The 13,146-nt window shown below is 52.1% G+C and overlaps 1 protein-coding gene across 1 annotated transcript in view; it reads left to right on the forward strand.

Moving 5' to 3' along the window:
• Nucleotides 1-11,212: 11,212 nt before the first annotated feature.
• phf8 (PHD finger protein 8) overlaps nucleotides 11,213-13,146 on the forward strand; it is a 61,913-nt gene continuing 59,979 nt past the window's right edge. The window contains 1 exon segment of the mRNA XM_072489006.1: nucleotides 11,213-11,589. Within this exon segment, the coding sequence (XP_072345107.1) occupies nucleotides 11,492-11,589 (98 nt within the window). The 5' untranslated portion in view covers nucleotides 11,213-11,491.

Raw genomic sequence — 13,146 nt, forward strand, 5'->3', positions numbered from 1 at the left:
TGTCTCTCTCTCTCTGCCTGTCTCTCTCTCTCTGCCTGTCTCTCTCTCTCTGCCTGTCTCTCTCTCTCTGCCTGTCTCTCTCTCTGCCTGTCTCTCTCTCTCTGCCTGTCTCTCTCTCTCTGCCTGTCTCTCTCTCTCTGCCTGTCTCTCTCTCTCTGCCTGTCTCTCTCTCTCTGCCTGTCTCTCTCTCTCTGTCCCCCTCCCTCGCTCTCCCCTGCCTGTCTGTCTCTCTCTCTCTCCCTCTGCCTGTCTCTCTCCCTCTGCCTGTCTCTCTCCCTCTGCCTGTCTCTCTCCCTCTGCCTGTCTCTCTCTCTCTGCCTGTCTCTCTCTCCTCTGCCTGTCTCTCTCTCTCTGCCTGTCTCTCTCTGCCTGTCTCTCTCTCTCTGCCTGTTTCTCTCTCTCTGCCTGTCTCTCTCTCTCTGCCTGTCTCTCTCTCTCTGCCTGTCTCTCTCTCTCTGCCTGTCTCTCTCTCTCTGCCTGTCTCTCTCTCTCTGCCTGTCTCTCTCTCTCTGCCTGTCTCTCTCTCTCTGCCTGTCTCTCTCTCTCTGCCTGTCTCTCTCTCTCTGCCTGTCTCTCTCTCTCTGCCTGTCTCTCTCTCTCTGCCTGTCTCTCTCTCTCTGCCTGTCTCTCTCTCTCTGCCTGTCCCCCTCCCTCGCTCTCCCCTGCCTGTCTGTCTCTCTCTCTCTCCCTCTGCCTGTCTCTCTCTCTCTCTCCCTCTGCCTGTCTCTCTCTCTCTCCCTCTGCCTGTCTCTCTCTCTCTCTCTCCCTCTGCCTGTCTCTCTCTCTCCCTCCTTCTGCCTGTCTCTCTCTCTCCCTCCCTCTGCCTGTCTCTCTCTCTCCCTCTGCCTGTCTCTCCCTCTCTGCCTGTCTCTCTCTCTCCCTCTCTGCCTGTCTCTCTCTCTCTGCCTGTATCTCTCTGCCTGTCTCTCTCTCTCTCCCTCTCTGCCTGTCTCTCTCTCGTATCAGCCTCCCTGAACAGGCGCCGGAATGTGGCGACTAGGGGCTTTTCACAGTAACTTCATTTGAAGCCTGCTTGTGACAAGCGATTTCATTTCATTCATTTTCATTCTCTCTGCCTGTCTCTCTTTGTCTCTCTCTGCTGTCTCTCTCTCTCCCTCTCTCTGCCTGTCTCTCTCTCTCCCTCTCTGCCTGTCTCTCTCCCTCTCTGCCTGTCTCTCTCCCTCTCTGCCTGTCTCTCTCCCTCTCTGCCTGTCTCTCTCCCTCTCTGCCTGTCTCTCTCCCTCTCTGCCTGTCTCTCTCCCTCTCTGCCTGTCTCTCTCCCTCTCTGCCTGTCTCTCTCTCCCTCTCTGCCTGTCTCTCTCCCTCTCTCTCTGCCCGTCTCTCTCTCTGCCCGTCTCTGCCTGTCTCTCCTCTCTCTGCCTGTCTCTCTCTCTCTGCCTGTCTCTCTCTCTCTCTGCCTGTCTCTCTCTCTCTGTGCCTGTCTCTTTCTCTCTCTGCCTGTCTCTTTCTCTCTCTGCCTGTCTCTTTCTCTCTCTGCCTGTCTCTTTCTCTCTCTGCCTGTCTCTTTCTCTCTCTGCCTGTCTCTTTCTCTCTCTGCCTGTCTCTTTCTCTCTCTGCCTGTCTCTTTCTTTCTCTGCCTGTCTCTTTCTCTCTCTGCCTGTCTCTTTCTCTCTCTGCCTGTCTCTTTCTCTCTCTGCCTGTCTCTTTCTCTCTCTGCCTGTCTCTTTCTCTCTCTGCCTGTCTCTTTCTCTCTCTGCCTGTCTCTTTCTCTCTCTGCCTGTCTCTTTCTCTCTCTGCCTGTCTCTTTCTCTCTCTGCCTGTCTCTTTCTCTCTCTGCCTGTCTCTTTCTCTCTCTGCCTGTCTCTTTCTCTCTCTGCCTGTCTCTTTCTCTCTCTGCCTGTCTCTCTCTCCCTCTGCCTGTCTCTCTCTCCCTCTGCCTGTCTCTCTCTTTCTCTCTCTCTGCCTCTCTCTGCCTGTCTGCCTCTCTCTCTCTTTGTGCCTCTGCCTGTCTGCGGATGCTGACGGATTTGTCATTGTCGGGGTTGGGGCAGGCAGTGTCGCACTGCTCGTGTATCACCGCCAGTGCAGTATAACTGCAGTTTATTTTGGAAAGGCCCTCCCACTTTCTTTTTGTTTCCAATTGACAACCCTGAGGCCATCTGGTCCCGGGATCCAGCGAGCTCCCTCCGGGCAGTATAACTCTCCTCCGACCCTCCATCGGAAACGTTGTACTTTTTCCCCTGCGTGACGTTTTGGGGGAGGGGGCGGGGGGGGTGGGGGGGGGCGGGGGGGGTCCAGCCTTGCGTGAAGGGGCTTGAATGTCAGAAAGCAGCAGCAGATTGATATATATTTTTGGGCTGCTGAATAATGAGAGTATCTCACGCGCTGGTTAAAGTACAAAAAATGAGTGAGATTTTGAAAGGATCTGGGTTGATGGAGGGCACGATGGATTGGCACGAGCTGAGGCGGGTGAGGTGGCGATTTAGCCGAGGAATTTAAACGATATGGGCTGTGGATTCTCTTCTGCTTTATCGACTGCCTTGCGGTCCCATTAGGAAAAGAAGGCCCCCACCCCATACCAGATCCCCCTCAGGCCTGACTCCCTTGCCATTCCACCGGGTGGCCCGTTCCTGCGCCTCCCACAACATCACCGGCTCCCCCTGTGTCATGCTGCTAAACCTTGTTGGATGGGTGATCCAAAACTAGGGAGTGTCCGGTCTGGATACTTTTCCGGTCTGGATACTTTTCAATCACCTCCCCATCTATCCCAAACCAACAGCCCCCCCCCCCCACTGCTGCCTACCAAAACCTCTGCTCTTAATTATAGGTGTGGTGATATTGGGGGTGGGGCGGGGGGGGGGGGGCCGGAGAGAAAATCTCCTGCGGCCAATTGTGTTTGGGGTTGTGGGCTTTTCGAAGGAATGTGAGGGTGGTTTGCAATATCATGCCAAAGTCACCAGGTATAAACTTTTTTTTTACGATTGGGAACGTTTCCATTAAAATCAGCCCTGGCTCCTTTCCCTCCTGCCCCATCCCCGATCTCCCCTTTGTGGAAAGCCTGTGTTCCCTGGACAACCGTCTAAAGTTGTTCCCCCTGCCCGCTTTGGCCTCCCCATTTGCTTTCCCTGATTATCACCCCATAGAAATGGCGGGTTTTAACCCACTCGCGGGGGGGGGGGGGGGGCGTGCTTTGGGGCGGTTTGGATGCGGGCAGGGGGGGGGGCGGGGTTGGCCAATTTTGGTTTAGCGGCTTGCCCACATTGCCCGGTGCACCCACCGCAGCCCCCCCTGCCCGGTGCACCCACCGCAGCCCCCCTGCCCGGTGCACCCACCGCAGCCCCCTCTGCTATGAAGCCAAGAGAAGAAAGAACAGTTTCTTGTTTTGAGACATGACAAGTCTCTGGTTGAAACACGTAACCGTTTATTAAAAGAAGAACCTGTGGGATGAACTGACAGAGCTACTCTGTATATATCAAAAAAAAAGGTGGTGTGGCTGGTAAAAGGTCCTCTAGCACTCGGGAGAGCAGATTGCACTTTACAGCGTGAAACTTTAGCAAGGACCTGTCTGGGAATCCAATGTCGAGAAAATCACTTCATATTGCTTTCCTGTTTTTATAGATCTATCCGTGTATATTTTATAAGGATAGATGTATAAGAGAAAGACTCTTCATACTGATAACAGGCAGTGCAAACACGCCATTCAGATTTGCGGACATGTGTGCACACGCCAGCAACGGTTCTGCCAATTGCCCTCTCTGACTCTTTTTCTCTCCATGATAGAACTCCGCCGTCTCTCCTCCCGGCCCCTTCCTCCCACACGTATTCAGGATTCGTTAGAAAAGAGAGCCAAACAATTTATTAAAAAAAAAAGGACCCTTCACCAAAACCTGTCGGCATTCTTCGGTGGCTACTGGGTGGGCCCCGATTCCTGTTGCAGAGTGGGTGGGTGAGGAAGCCCCTCAATGGATTCTTGGGTCAGGCACCCTCGCAAGCACCTTTCCCCCCCCCCTTCCCCCCCCCCCCCCCCCCCCCCCCCCCCCCACCCCCCAAAGAGGAAAGTGTGCCCGCTTTCCTTCAGCTGCCGCCATTACCACCCCGCCACATACATCCCACAACCAGAGTGCAACTGGCTCAGCTGAGGGGATTTTCCCAGAACCGTTGCCGCTCGGAGCTCAAGCTCTAACTCCCAGGGCAAGCGGTCAGATCCGAGTGGGGGGGCTTTCAAGAGAAGAAAACTTTGACGTTGTTTCTCGTTCGAATTTGCACACCTTCCAACCAGGCGGGTCAAATAGGGACAGACCTGCACCATCATTGTCGTGCCTGCCGTTTAGACCTGTATCCCCACGCTCTACAGTGGCGAACCCTGTACCTATGTACTCCCTGTACTCCTAATGTCTCCTGGTTTCAACAATGAGCAACCAGTGACAATTCCAGCTGGACAGCTTCGAGTGGGGGTGGGAATATATTACTGAAAATTTCAAGTCATTGTAGCTGTTAAGTGGGGAGCCCTCCTCTGCCGACGAACGGCATGGGACAATAGAGCTTGCAGCGCCATGCAGCCCAGTGCTGGCTCTCCTAGTTGCTCTCTGTCCACCCCCTCCTTGTCAGCATGGGCAGGCTGTCCCACACCAACCTTCCAGCGTGAAGAGCCACTCTTGTCACAAGTATGACACTTTGTTTTTCTTCCGACACTCTCCCTCTCTTCTCCCTTCCCCCTCCTTCCTTCTCTCCCTCATCCCTTCTTCCCTTTCTCCCCCTCACTCCTTCTCCCTTTCTCCCCTCACTCCTCCTCCCTTTCTCCCTCCCCCTTTCTCTCTCCCTCCCTTTCTCTTCCCCCCTCTCCCTGTCTCTCTCCCCCCTCCCTGTCTCTCTCTCACTCCCTCCCTCCCCTCACTCCCTCTCCCTGTCTCCCCCCTCTCCCTGTCTCCCCCCTCTCCCTTTCTCCCCCCTCTCCCTTTCTCCCCCCTCTCCCTTTCTCCCCCCATCCCTTTCTCCCCCCCCCTGTCCCTTTCTCTCCCCCCCCCCCCCGTCCCTTTCTCCCCCCCTGTTCCCTTTCTCTCCCCCCCCTCTCCCTTTCTCTCCCCCCCATTCTCCCTTTCTCTCCCCCCCCTCTCCCTTTCTCTCCCCCCCCTCTCCCTTTCTCTCCCCCCCTCTCCCTTTCTCTCCCCCCCCTCCCTTTCTCTCCCCCCCTCTCCCCCCCTCCTCTCCCTTTCTCTCCCCCCCCTCTCCCTTTCTCTCCCCCCCTCTCCCTTTCTCTCCCACCCCCCTCTCCCTTTCTCCCCCCCCCCTCCCCTTTCTCCCCCCCTCCTCTCCCTTTCTACCCCCCTCTCCCTTTCTCCACCCCCTCTCCCTTTCTCCCCCTCCTCACTCATCAATAAGTACGTTCAAAGAACACGGGGAGATTTTCTTCACAATAACTGACGTGATTTAATTTTTGTTCTTTTTTTAAAAAAAAACGAAAGACTAATTTCTGCTCAATCTTCTGCTCGAAGTTGAGCAAGGCGCAACCACGAAAGCGAGAAACCGCAACTAAAGAAAAAAAATACCAAAATGATTTTAAAAAAAGAATCATCTTCTGTGACAGGAACTCACTGTTAAAGCACACTAATAATAGTTTGGCTGGTTCTTAGACTGCGTCGCTAATATGCATGACTGGCAACCCTCTCTTATCAAATAGAGATTGAGGTGTGTGTGTGTGTGTTTATTTTTAATATTTCTTTTTAACAACGGATTGGGGATGGAGTGGAGGTCCCCAGACTGGGAGCAAGAGTATGTTGGTGGGATGGGGAGAGGGAGAAAAGTGATTTATTTTGATCAAATCCAACCCCCCCCCCCACCCCCGGTAACTCCCAAGAACTGGATGTGTTTCCCAGGAGGGTAAAAAACAATAAAATGGGATTCTCCTCGTGGGAGGGTCAACGGTTGAAAGGATGGCGCGGGAAAAGGTTGGCGGGGGAGCGTGGGAATGGATCCTGAGGCAGGTTTAATTGATTGACAGCTCTTTGAAAGAGCCAGCAGACTGAATGGTCATCTGCTCCGCTCCCCTCCCCCTCGTGCGGGATGTTCGAATGGTGTGTTTTTAAAACATACAAATAAAACAAAGTTGACCCGTTCCCAGTTGAGAGCCCCCGAGATCCCACCCTGGCGCACAGTATAAACCGCGTCAGCTGCCAGGCAGCGGGGCGCGTGCGATTAATCCGCGTTGCTTTCACTTAACGACCGACTTGTTTTTAACTGATTTAACACAACTTGGATAGCAACGATTTTTAATTTAAGAAATAATTTTTTTTGAGGGGGGCGCGGGGAATAAAAAAGAAATTCAAAGTCGGGGTAGATTTTTTTTCCTCTCTCTCTCTCCAAGTCTAATGATATATTGAAAAACCACAAAAAAAGTTAATCCCAGATGTGTATCCTTTTGCTATGCTGTTTGTTCGCCTTGTTACTTACTGTTTAGTAAGCTTATTTGATATTGTGGTGTCTTCTGCAGTGCTGTGGCGACACGAGGATTTTCTGCCCCCACTGTTAACAAAAAAAGGCATTACTTGCATCAGTGATCCGCTATTATCCCAAACCCCCTCAAAAAAACCCTTAGCCCAAATCAGCGAGCTAGTGGTATCTTATTAAATCTCCCCAAACTCTCTCTTCCCCCCCCCGCAGCCCCCCCGTCAACCGTTTTGCAGTTTCTCCTTGAGAATCGTAGACCTAGTCAACTTTAAAGAATTAAAAATATCGCTGTTAAATCTACCCACCCCCCACACACAATCCACCTTCCGCTCCAGTATGTGTTTACTTCGTCCGCATTTATTAAACTTATCTACAGTGAAATTATCCCCCGCCCCCATCCCACCCTGTGCTGCTTATTTTTAAATGATTTATCGTCCATTCCCCCCCCTTCCCCACCCCTGCGATTTAGCCGCTTGATGAGGATCCCACTCGTCCAGCCACTCCTTTCAAGCTCCCATTACTGAAAAGTGTGAGGTGCAACCCTTTCTCCCTTCCCCCCCCAACCCTGAGGACATGACACCCCCCCCCTCCCCGAGCCCACCATTTCCACAGCTATTTAGTAATTGTATCGATGTTCTGTTTTAAAAAAAAAAATAAGTGAATTCTTTTTTTCTCTGAAGGGTAAACTGTGAGGGGAACTCAATAGATGTTGAAGGATCATGGTGTGCTGTTATGAGGATCAAAGATACTTACAGTGCTTAATTAATAAAAAGTCTATTCTTTTAGTATACACCCCAGCGGCTGTCTGTCTTATTTTGACTTCGTCTGGATTTTCCGCAGTCAGATGGTCCTAGCTGGTCGCTTGGCCTATTGTCTGTTTTTGCCAAGGATTTCCGGTTCTCCTTGGAGACCGGACCAGGCTCCTGCACGAGCTCCGGGTCGAGGCCAAGAGTCCAGTGTGACACTCGAAGAGGCACCGCAGTGTCAGAGGGTCAGTGCTGAGGGAGGACTGTCCGAGGGTCAGTGCTGAGGGAGCGCCGCACTGTCCGAGGATCAGTGCTGAGGGAGCGCCGCACTGTCAGAGGGTCAGTGTTGAGTGAGTGCCGCTCTGTCGGAGGGTCAGTGCTCTGGGAGTGCCGCACTGTTGGACAGTCAGCAATAAGGGAGCGCCGCACTGTCAGACGGTCAGCAATGAGGGAGCGCTGCACTGTCGGAGGGTCAGTGTTGCGGGAGCGCCGCACTGTCGGAGGGTCAGTGCTGAGCGAGCTGCTGCACTGTCGGAGGGTCAGTGCTGAGGGAGCGCCGCACTGTCGGAGGGTCAGTGCTGAGGGAGTGCTGCACTGTCAGAGGGTCAGTGTTGAGTGAGTGCCGCTCTGTCAGAGGGTCAATGCTGAGGGAGCGCCGCACTGTCGGAGGGTCAGCAATAAGGGAGCGCCGCACTGTCAGACGGTCAGCCATGAGGGAGCGCTGCACTGTCGGAGGGTCAGTGTTGCGGGAGCGCCGCACTGTTGGAGGGTCAGTGCTGAGAGAGCTGCTGCACTGTCGGAGGGTCAGTGCTGAGTGAGCGCCGCACTGCCGGAGGGTCAGTGCTGAGAGAGCGCCGCACTGTCGGAGGGTCAGTGCTGAGTGAGTGCCCCACTGTCTTGAGGGTCAGTGCTGAGGGAGTTCTGCGCTGTCGAAGGGTCTGTACTGAGGGAACACCACACTGTCAGAGGCTCAGTTCTGAGGGAGTGCCGCAGTCCCTGTACTGTCTGGTGGATCAGTAGGTCTGGCCCCTGTTTGATGTGAAGTAGTGCTCATCGAGTATGTTACACTTGTCTATCTCACATCATGATTCCTCGAGGACTTCGTAATGATCCTTTTGTTGAAAGTGCAGCTGAGAACCTCAGCCTGTTTCCATATTTAAGCTTGAAGCTGCAGCCTGGAAAAGATCCAAAAGGCCAGCTGACTGCAGTTTTTCACACATTAACCCCACAGGGTTTACTCCATATATACTTCCCAATAATCCGACATCGATATGTTTTAAAATAATTCTGTTTGCAGTTAACTTGTTGCAAGAGCTCATTCTGAATGTCCCATCTCCCAGGCGCAGGTCAAGGGGGGTGGGGGGACTGGAGAAACTTTCGGAGATGGAGAGAGGTACGGGAGGGATGCTCGCCGAGGGTTTCTGATGTCACAGTGCTGTGCGTGGTGCCCGTCGTCGACTCACTTGCGGTGCTGCGAGTGGCTTCGTCTGTCCGGAGACTTGTGGAGGACCTGTCAGTGAGGAGAGCGAAAAATAAACACCAAATTAGGTAATTTGCACATCCTTGTGCGCAGTGGCACATATCTTGATTCTTTCGTGGACTTTATTTTAATTAATTTTCGGGATGTGGGCCTCAGTGGTTGGGCCAGCATTTATTGCCCGTCCCTAATTGCCCCTTGATGAGGTAATGGGTGAGCCCCTTCCTTGACCGCTGCAGTCCCCGTGTGGTGTAGGTACACGGCACAGTTAGGGAGGGCGTTCCAGGACTTTGACCCAGCGACAGTGAAGGAACGGTCAATGTATTTCCAAGTCAGGATGGTGAGGGACTCGGAGGAGAACCTCCAGGTAGGTGGTGGTGTTCCCTGTGTATCTGCTGCCCTTGTCTCTTCTCGCTGGGGTCGCTGGGCCATTTCAGGCGACCAGTTAAGAGCCGATCACGTTTCTCTGTGGGGCCTGTAGTCGCATGTAGGCCAGACTGGGTAAGGACAGCAGATTTCCTTCCCTAAAATATTAGTGAACCAGATTTATTTTTCAATGACAGAATCGATTGATAATAGTTTCATTATCACCATTTTTGAGAGTAGTTTTCAATTACAGGATTTATTAATTGGGGGGCACGGTAGCATAGTGGTTAGCACAGTTGCTTCATAGCTCCAGGTTCGATTGCCGGCTTGGGCCACTGTGCGGAGTCTGCACTTTCTCCGTGTCTGCGTGGGTTTCCTCCCACAACCCAAAGATGTGCAGTTTAGGTAGATTGACTATGCTAAATTGCCCTTGGTGTCAAAAAAGGTTAGATGGGACTACTGGGTTACGGGGATAGAGTGGAGGTATGGGCTTAGGTAGGGTGCACTTTCCAAGGGCTGGTGCAGACTCGATGGGTCGAATGGCCTCCAGCACTGTAAATTCTATGCATTCTTTTTTTTCTCAAATTTAGAGTACCCAATTAATTTTTTTCCAATTAAGGGGCAATTTAGCATGGCCAATACATCGACCCTGCACGTCTGTGGGTTGTGGGGGTGAAACCCACTTAGATAGGGGGAGAACATGCAAACTCCTCACAGATAGATGGAGTATGGAACTGAACCTGGGTCCCTGGCGACAAGAGGCAGTGCTGACCGCTGTGCCACCCGCAGGGGGCTCCGGGAATCATAGAGCATACAGTGCAGAAGGAGGCCATTCGGCCCATCGAGTCTGCACCCCTCCTAACCTTTTTGGTCACTAAGGGCAATTTATCATGGCCAATCCACCTAACCTGCACGCCTTTGGACTGTCGGAGGAAACCCATGCAGACACTGGGAGAACGTGCAGACTCTGCACAGACAGTGACCCAGTGGGGAATCGACCCTGGGACCCTGGCGTTGTGAAGCCACAGTGCTATCCATTTGTGCTACCGTGAAAGCGGGGTTGTGGATTACCACATCCGATTGGTCACAATCTCATTGAATGGTGGAGCAGGCTCGGGTCGAATCTTTGGCGATGTTCACACCGAGGAATTTGAGCATGGGAGCATAGTGGTTAGCACTGTTGCTTCACAGCACCAGGGTCCCAGATTCGATTCCTGCTTGGGTCACTGTGCGGAGTCTGCACGTTCTCCCAGCGTCTGTGTGGGTTTCTCCGGGTGCTCCGGTTTTCTCCCTCAAGTCCCAAAGGATGTGATTGTCAGGTGAATTCTCCCTCAGTGTATCCGAACAGGTGCCGGAGTGTGGCGACTAGGGGCTTTTCACAGTAACTTCATTGCAGTGTTAATGTAAGCCTACATGTGACAATAATAAAGATGATTGTATCAGTGGGGCGGAGGTAGAGATAAACGGGTGTGGATGACACTTGTCTAGAGATTCCGTCAGGACCCGTTGCTTTCCATGGGTTTACTTTTGTGAAGGCCGATCTGACTTCTGAGGCTGGGCTGTGACGGTGGGACCTGCTGTGATGGAGGCATAGAATGTTTGAGTTCATCCCGGAGGGGTGCGTTCCTGTCGGAGATTCTACTCAGCTTTGCTTTGTAGCACAACCGACGAGAGTCCGTGACGGTTAGCCTGTGACTCTAGCTTAGCCTGATATTGTCTCTTGGCGTCCCTGATGACTTGACGGAGGTTGTACCTGGATTTCTGGTATAGGTCAGGGTCGCCTGTCCTGAATGCCTCACCGGAGTGGATCTCTGGATTATACCATGGATCCTCAGGATGGTGCTGTGCACAAGACCCAGGGCATTGAAGACAAATATATATTATAAGAAGAAATTATGGGGTTTGCAGATCCTGTGCCGAAAGTGCGAGGGCGAATCACCTCCCAACATCTGTCACTCGCCCTCCACTTGGCTGGTGGCGAAAGTGCGACCGGGAACGGAGACCCTGCTGGTCGGACTTGATTAAAACGAACGATTGCGGGGGTGAATATTCGGCGGGCATTATTTCCCCGACGGGAGGACGGGGACTTCCCTCAGACCGGGCCCCGGCCGTGTGGAAAGTGCGAGCGGGAGCAGAGCTGCGCGTTTGCCTTCCCCCTCCGGCGCGAAAGTGCGAATGCGAAGCCGGCGCCCCCGGGTTTAGTTGAATTAAACAGCCCCCGCTCCGGCGTCAATATTCCCAGGACGTTAATCCAGCCGCGAGGAGCCGAGGGGTTCCTCTAAAACCGGCCACCGGGGGTCTGAGCCGCAGCGAAAGTGCGGCCGGGAACGGAGCGATCCGAGCCCGGGCTCCGCCCAGAGGGACGATCCCGCCGCCGCCAACACCGCCGCCGGTTTCACCGGGCTCGGGCCGCGCGCTTCTCCCCGGTGCCGGCCGGAGCTCACGGTTCGGGGCGGTGAGGAAAGTGCGGCCACTCGCCCCCGCCCCCCCGGGGACAATGGCGTCGGTGCCGGTTTACTGCCTCTGCCGCTTACCCTATGATGTGACCCGCTTCATGATCGAGTGCGACGGCTGCCAGGACTGGTTCCACGGCAGGTGAGGGGGGGACGGCAGGTGAGGGGAGGGGGAGGGTCCCCCTGTGCTGGGCAATAAATAACCCCCCAATAAACACATCAATAAACATCCCCAGAAACACTCTCTATAACCCCCCCCCCCTTGGCCTGGGAAATAAATAAACCCACAAAGCTGATAAATAATCTCAAATAAACTCTCTAAATAACCCCAACTAGACCCTCTAAGTAACCCCAAATCAACCCTATGAATAATCATCTCTAAATAATCTCAAATAAACCCTATAAATAACCCCAAATAAACAATCATAGAATTTACAGGGCAGAAGGAGGCCATTCGGCCCATCGAGTCTGCACCGGCTCTTGGAAAAGAGCACCCTACCCAAGCCCCCATAACCCAGTAACCCCACCCAACACTTGGGGGCAATTTTTTAGACACTTAGGGCCAATTTATCACGGCCAATCCACCTAACCACATCTTTGGACTGTGGGAGGAAACCGGAGCACCCGGAGGAAACCCACGCACACACGGGGAGAGCGTGCAGACTCCGCACAGACAGTGACCCAAGCCGGGAATCGGACCTGGGACCCTGGAGCTGTGAAGCAATTGTGCTAACCACTGTGCTGCCCATAAAAACCCTAGAAATAATAACCTCAAACAAACCCTATAAATAATAATCTCAAATAAACCCTGTAAATAACCCCAAATAAACCCTATAAATAATAGCCTCAAATAAACCCTAGAAATAACCCCCAAATGGATCCTCTCAATAACCCAAAAATAAACCCTATAAATATTAACCCATAATAAACCCTACAAATAATAACCTCAAATAAACCCTATAAATAATAACCCCCAAATGGACCCTCCCAATAACCCCAAATAAACCCTATAAATAATAAACCCTACAAATAATAACCTCAAATAAACCCTATAAATAATAACCTCAAATAGACCCTATAAATAACCCCAAATAAACCCGATAAATAATAACCCCCAAATAGACTCTATTACATGGGCTGGTTTAGCACAGAGCTAAATTGCTGGCTTTGAAAGCAGGCCAGCAGCACGGTTCAATTCCCGTACCAGCCTCCCCGAACAGGCGCCAGAATGTGGCGACTAGGGGCTTTTCACAGTAACTTCATTTGAAGCCTACTTGTGACAATAAGCGATTTTTGTTTCATATAAATAATAAACCCCAAATAGACCCTATAAATTATAAACCCTATCAATAATAACCGTAAAATAAGCCCTATAAATAATAACCTCAAATAAACCTTATAAATAATAATCTCAAATAAACCCAACAAATAATAAACCCTACAAATAATAAAGCTTATAAATAATGATCGCTTATTGTAAGCCCCTAGTCACCACATTCTGGCCTGTTCGGGGAGGCTGGTACAAGAATTGAACCCGCACTGTTGGCCTTGTTCTGCAGTACATGCCAGCTGTTTATCCCACTGTGCTAAACCAGCCCAGAATAATAACCCAAATAAACCCTACAAATAATAAGGCTTATAAATAATAAACCCTACAAATAATAAACTCTATAAATAATAACCCCTAAATAAAACATAA

This window comes from Scyliorhinus torazame, chromosome 22 (assembly GCF_047496885.1).
Source record: "Scyliorhinus torazame isolate Kashiwa2021f chromosome 22, sScyTor2.1, whole genome shotgun sequence".
NCBI classification, from domain to species: Eukaryota; Metazoa; Chordata; class Chondrichthyes; order Carcharhiniformes; family Scyliorhinidae; genus Scyliorhinus; species Scyliorhinus torazame.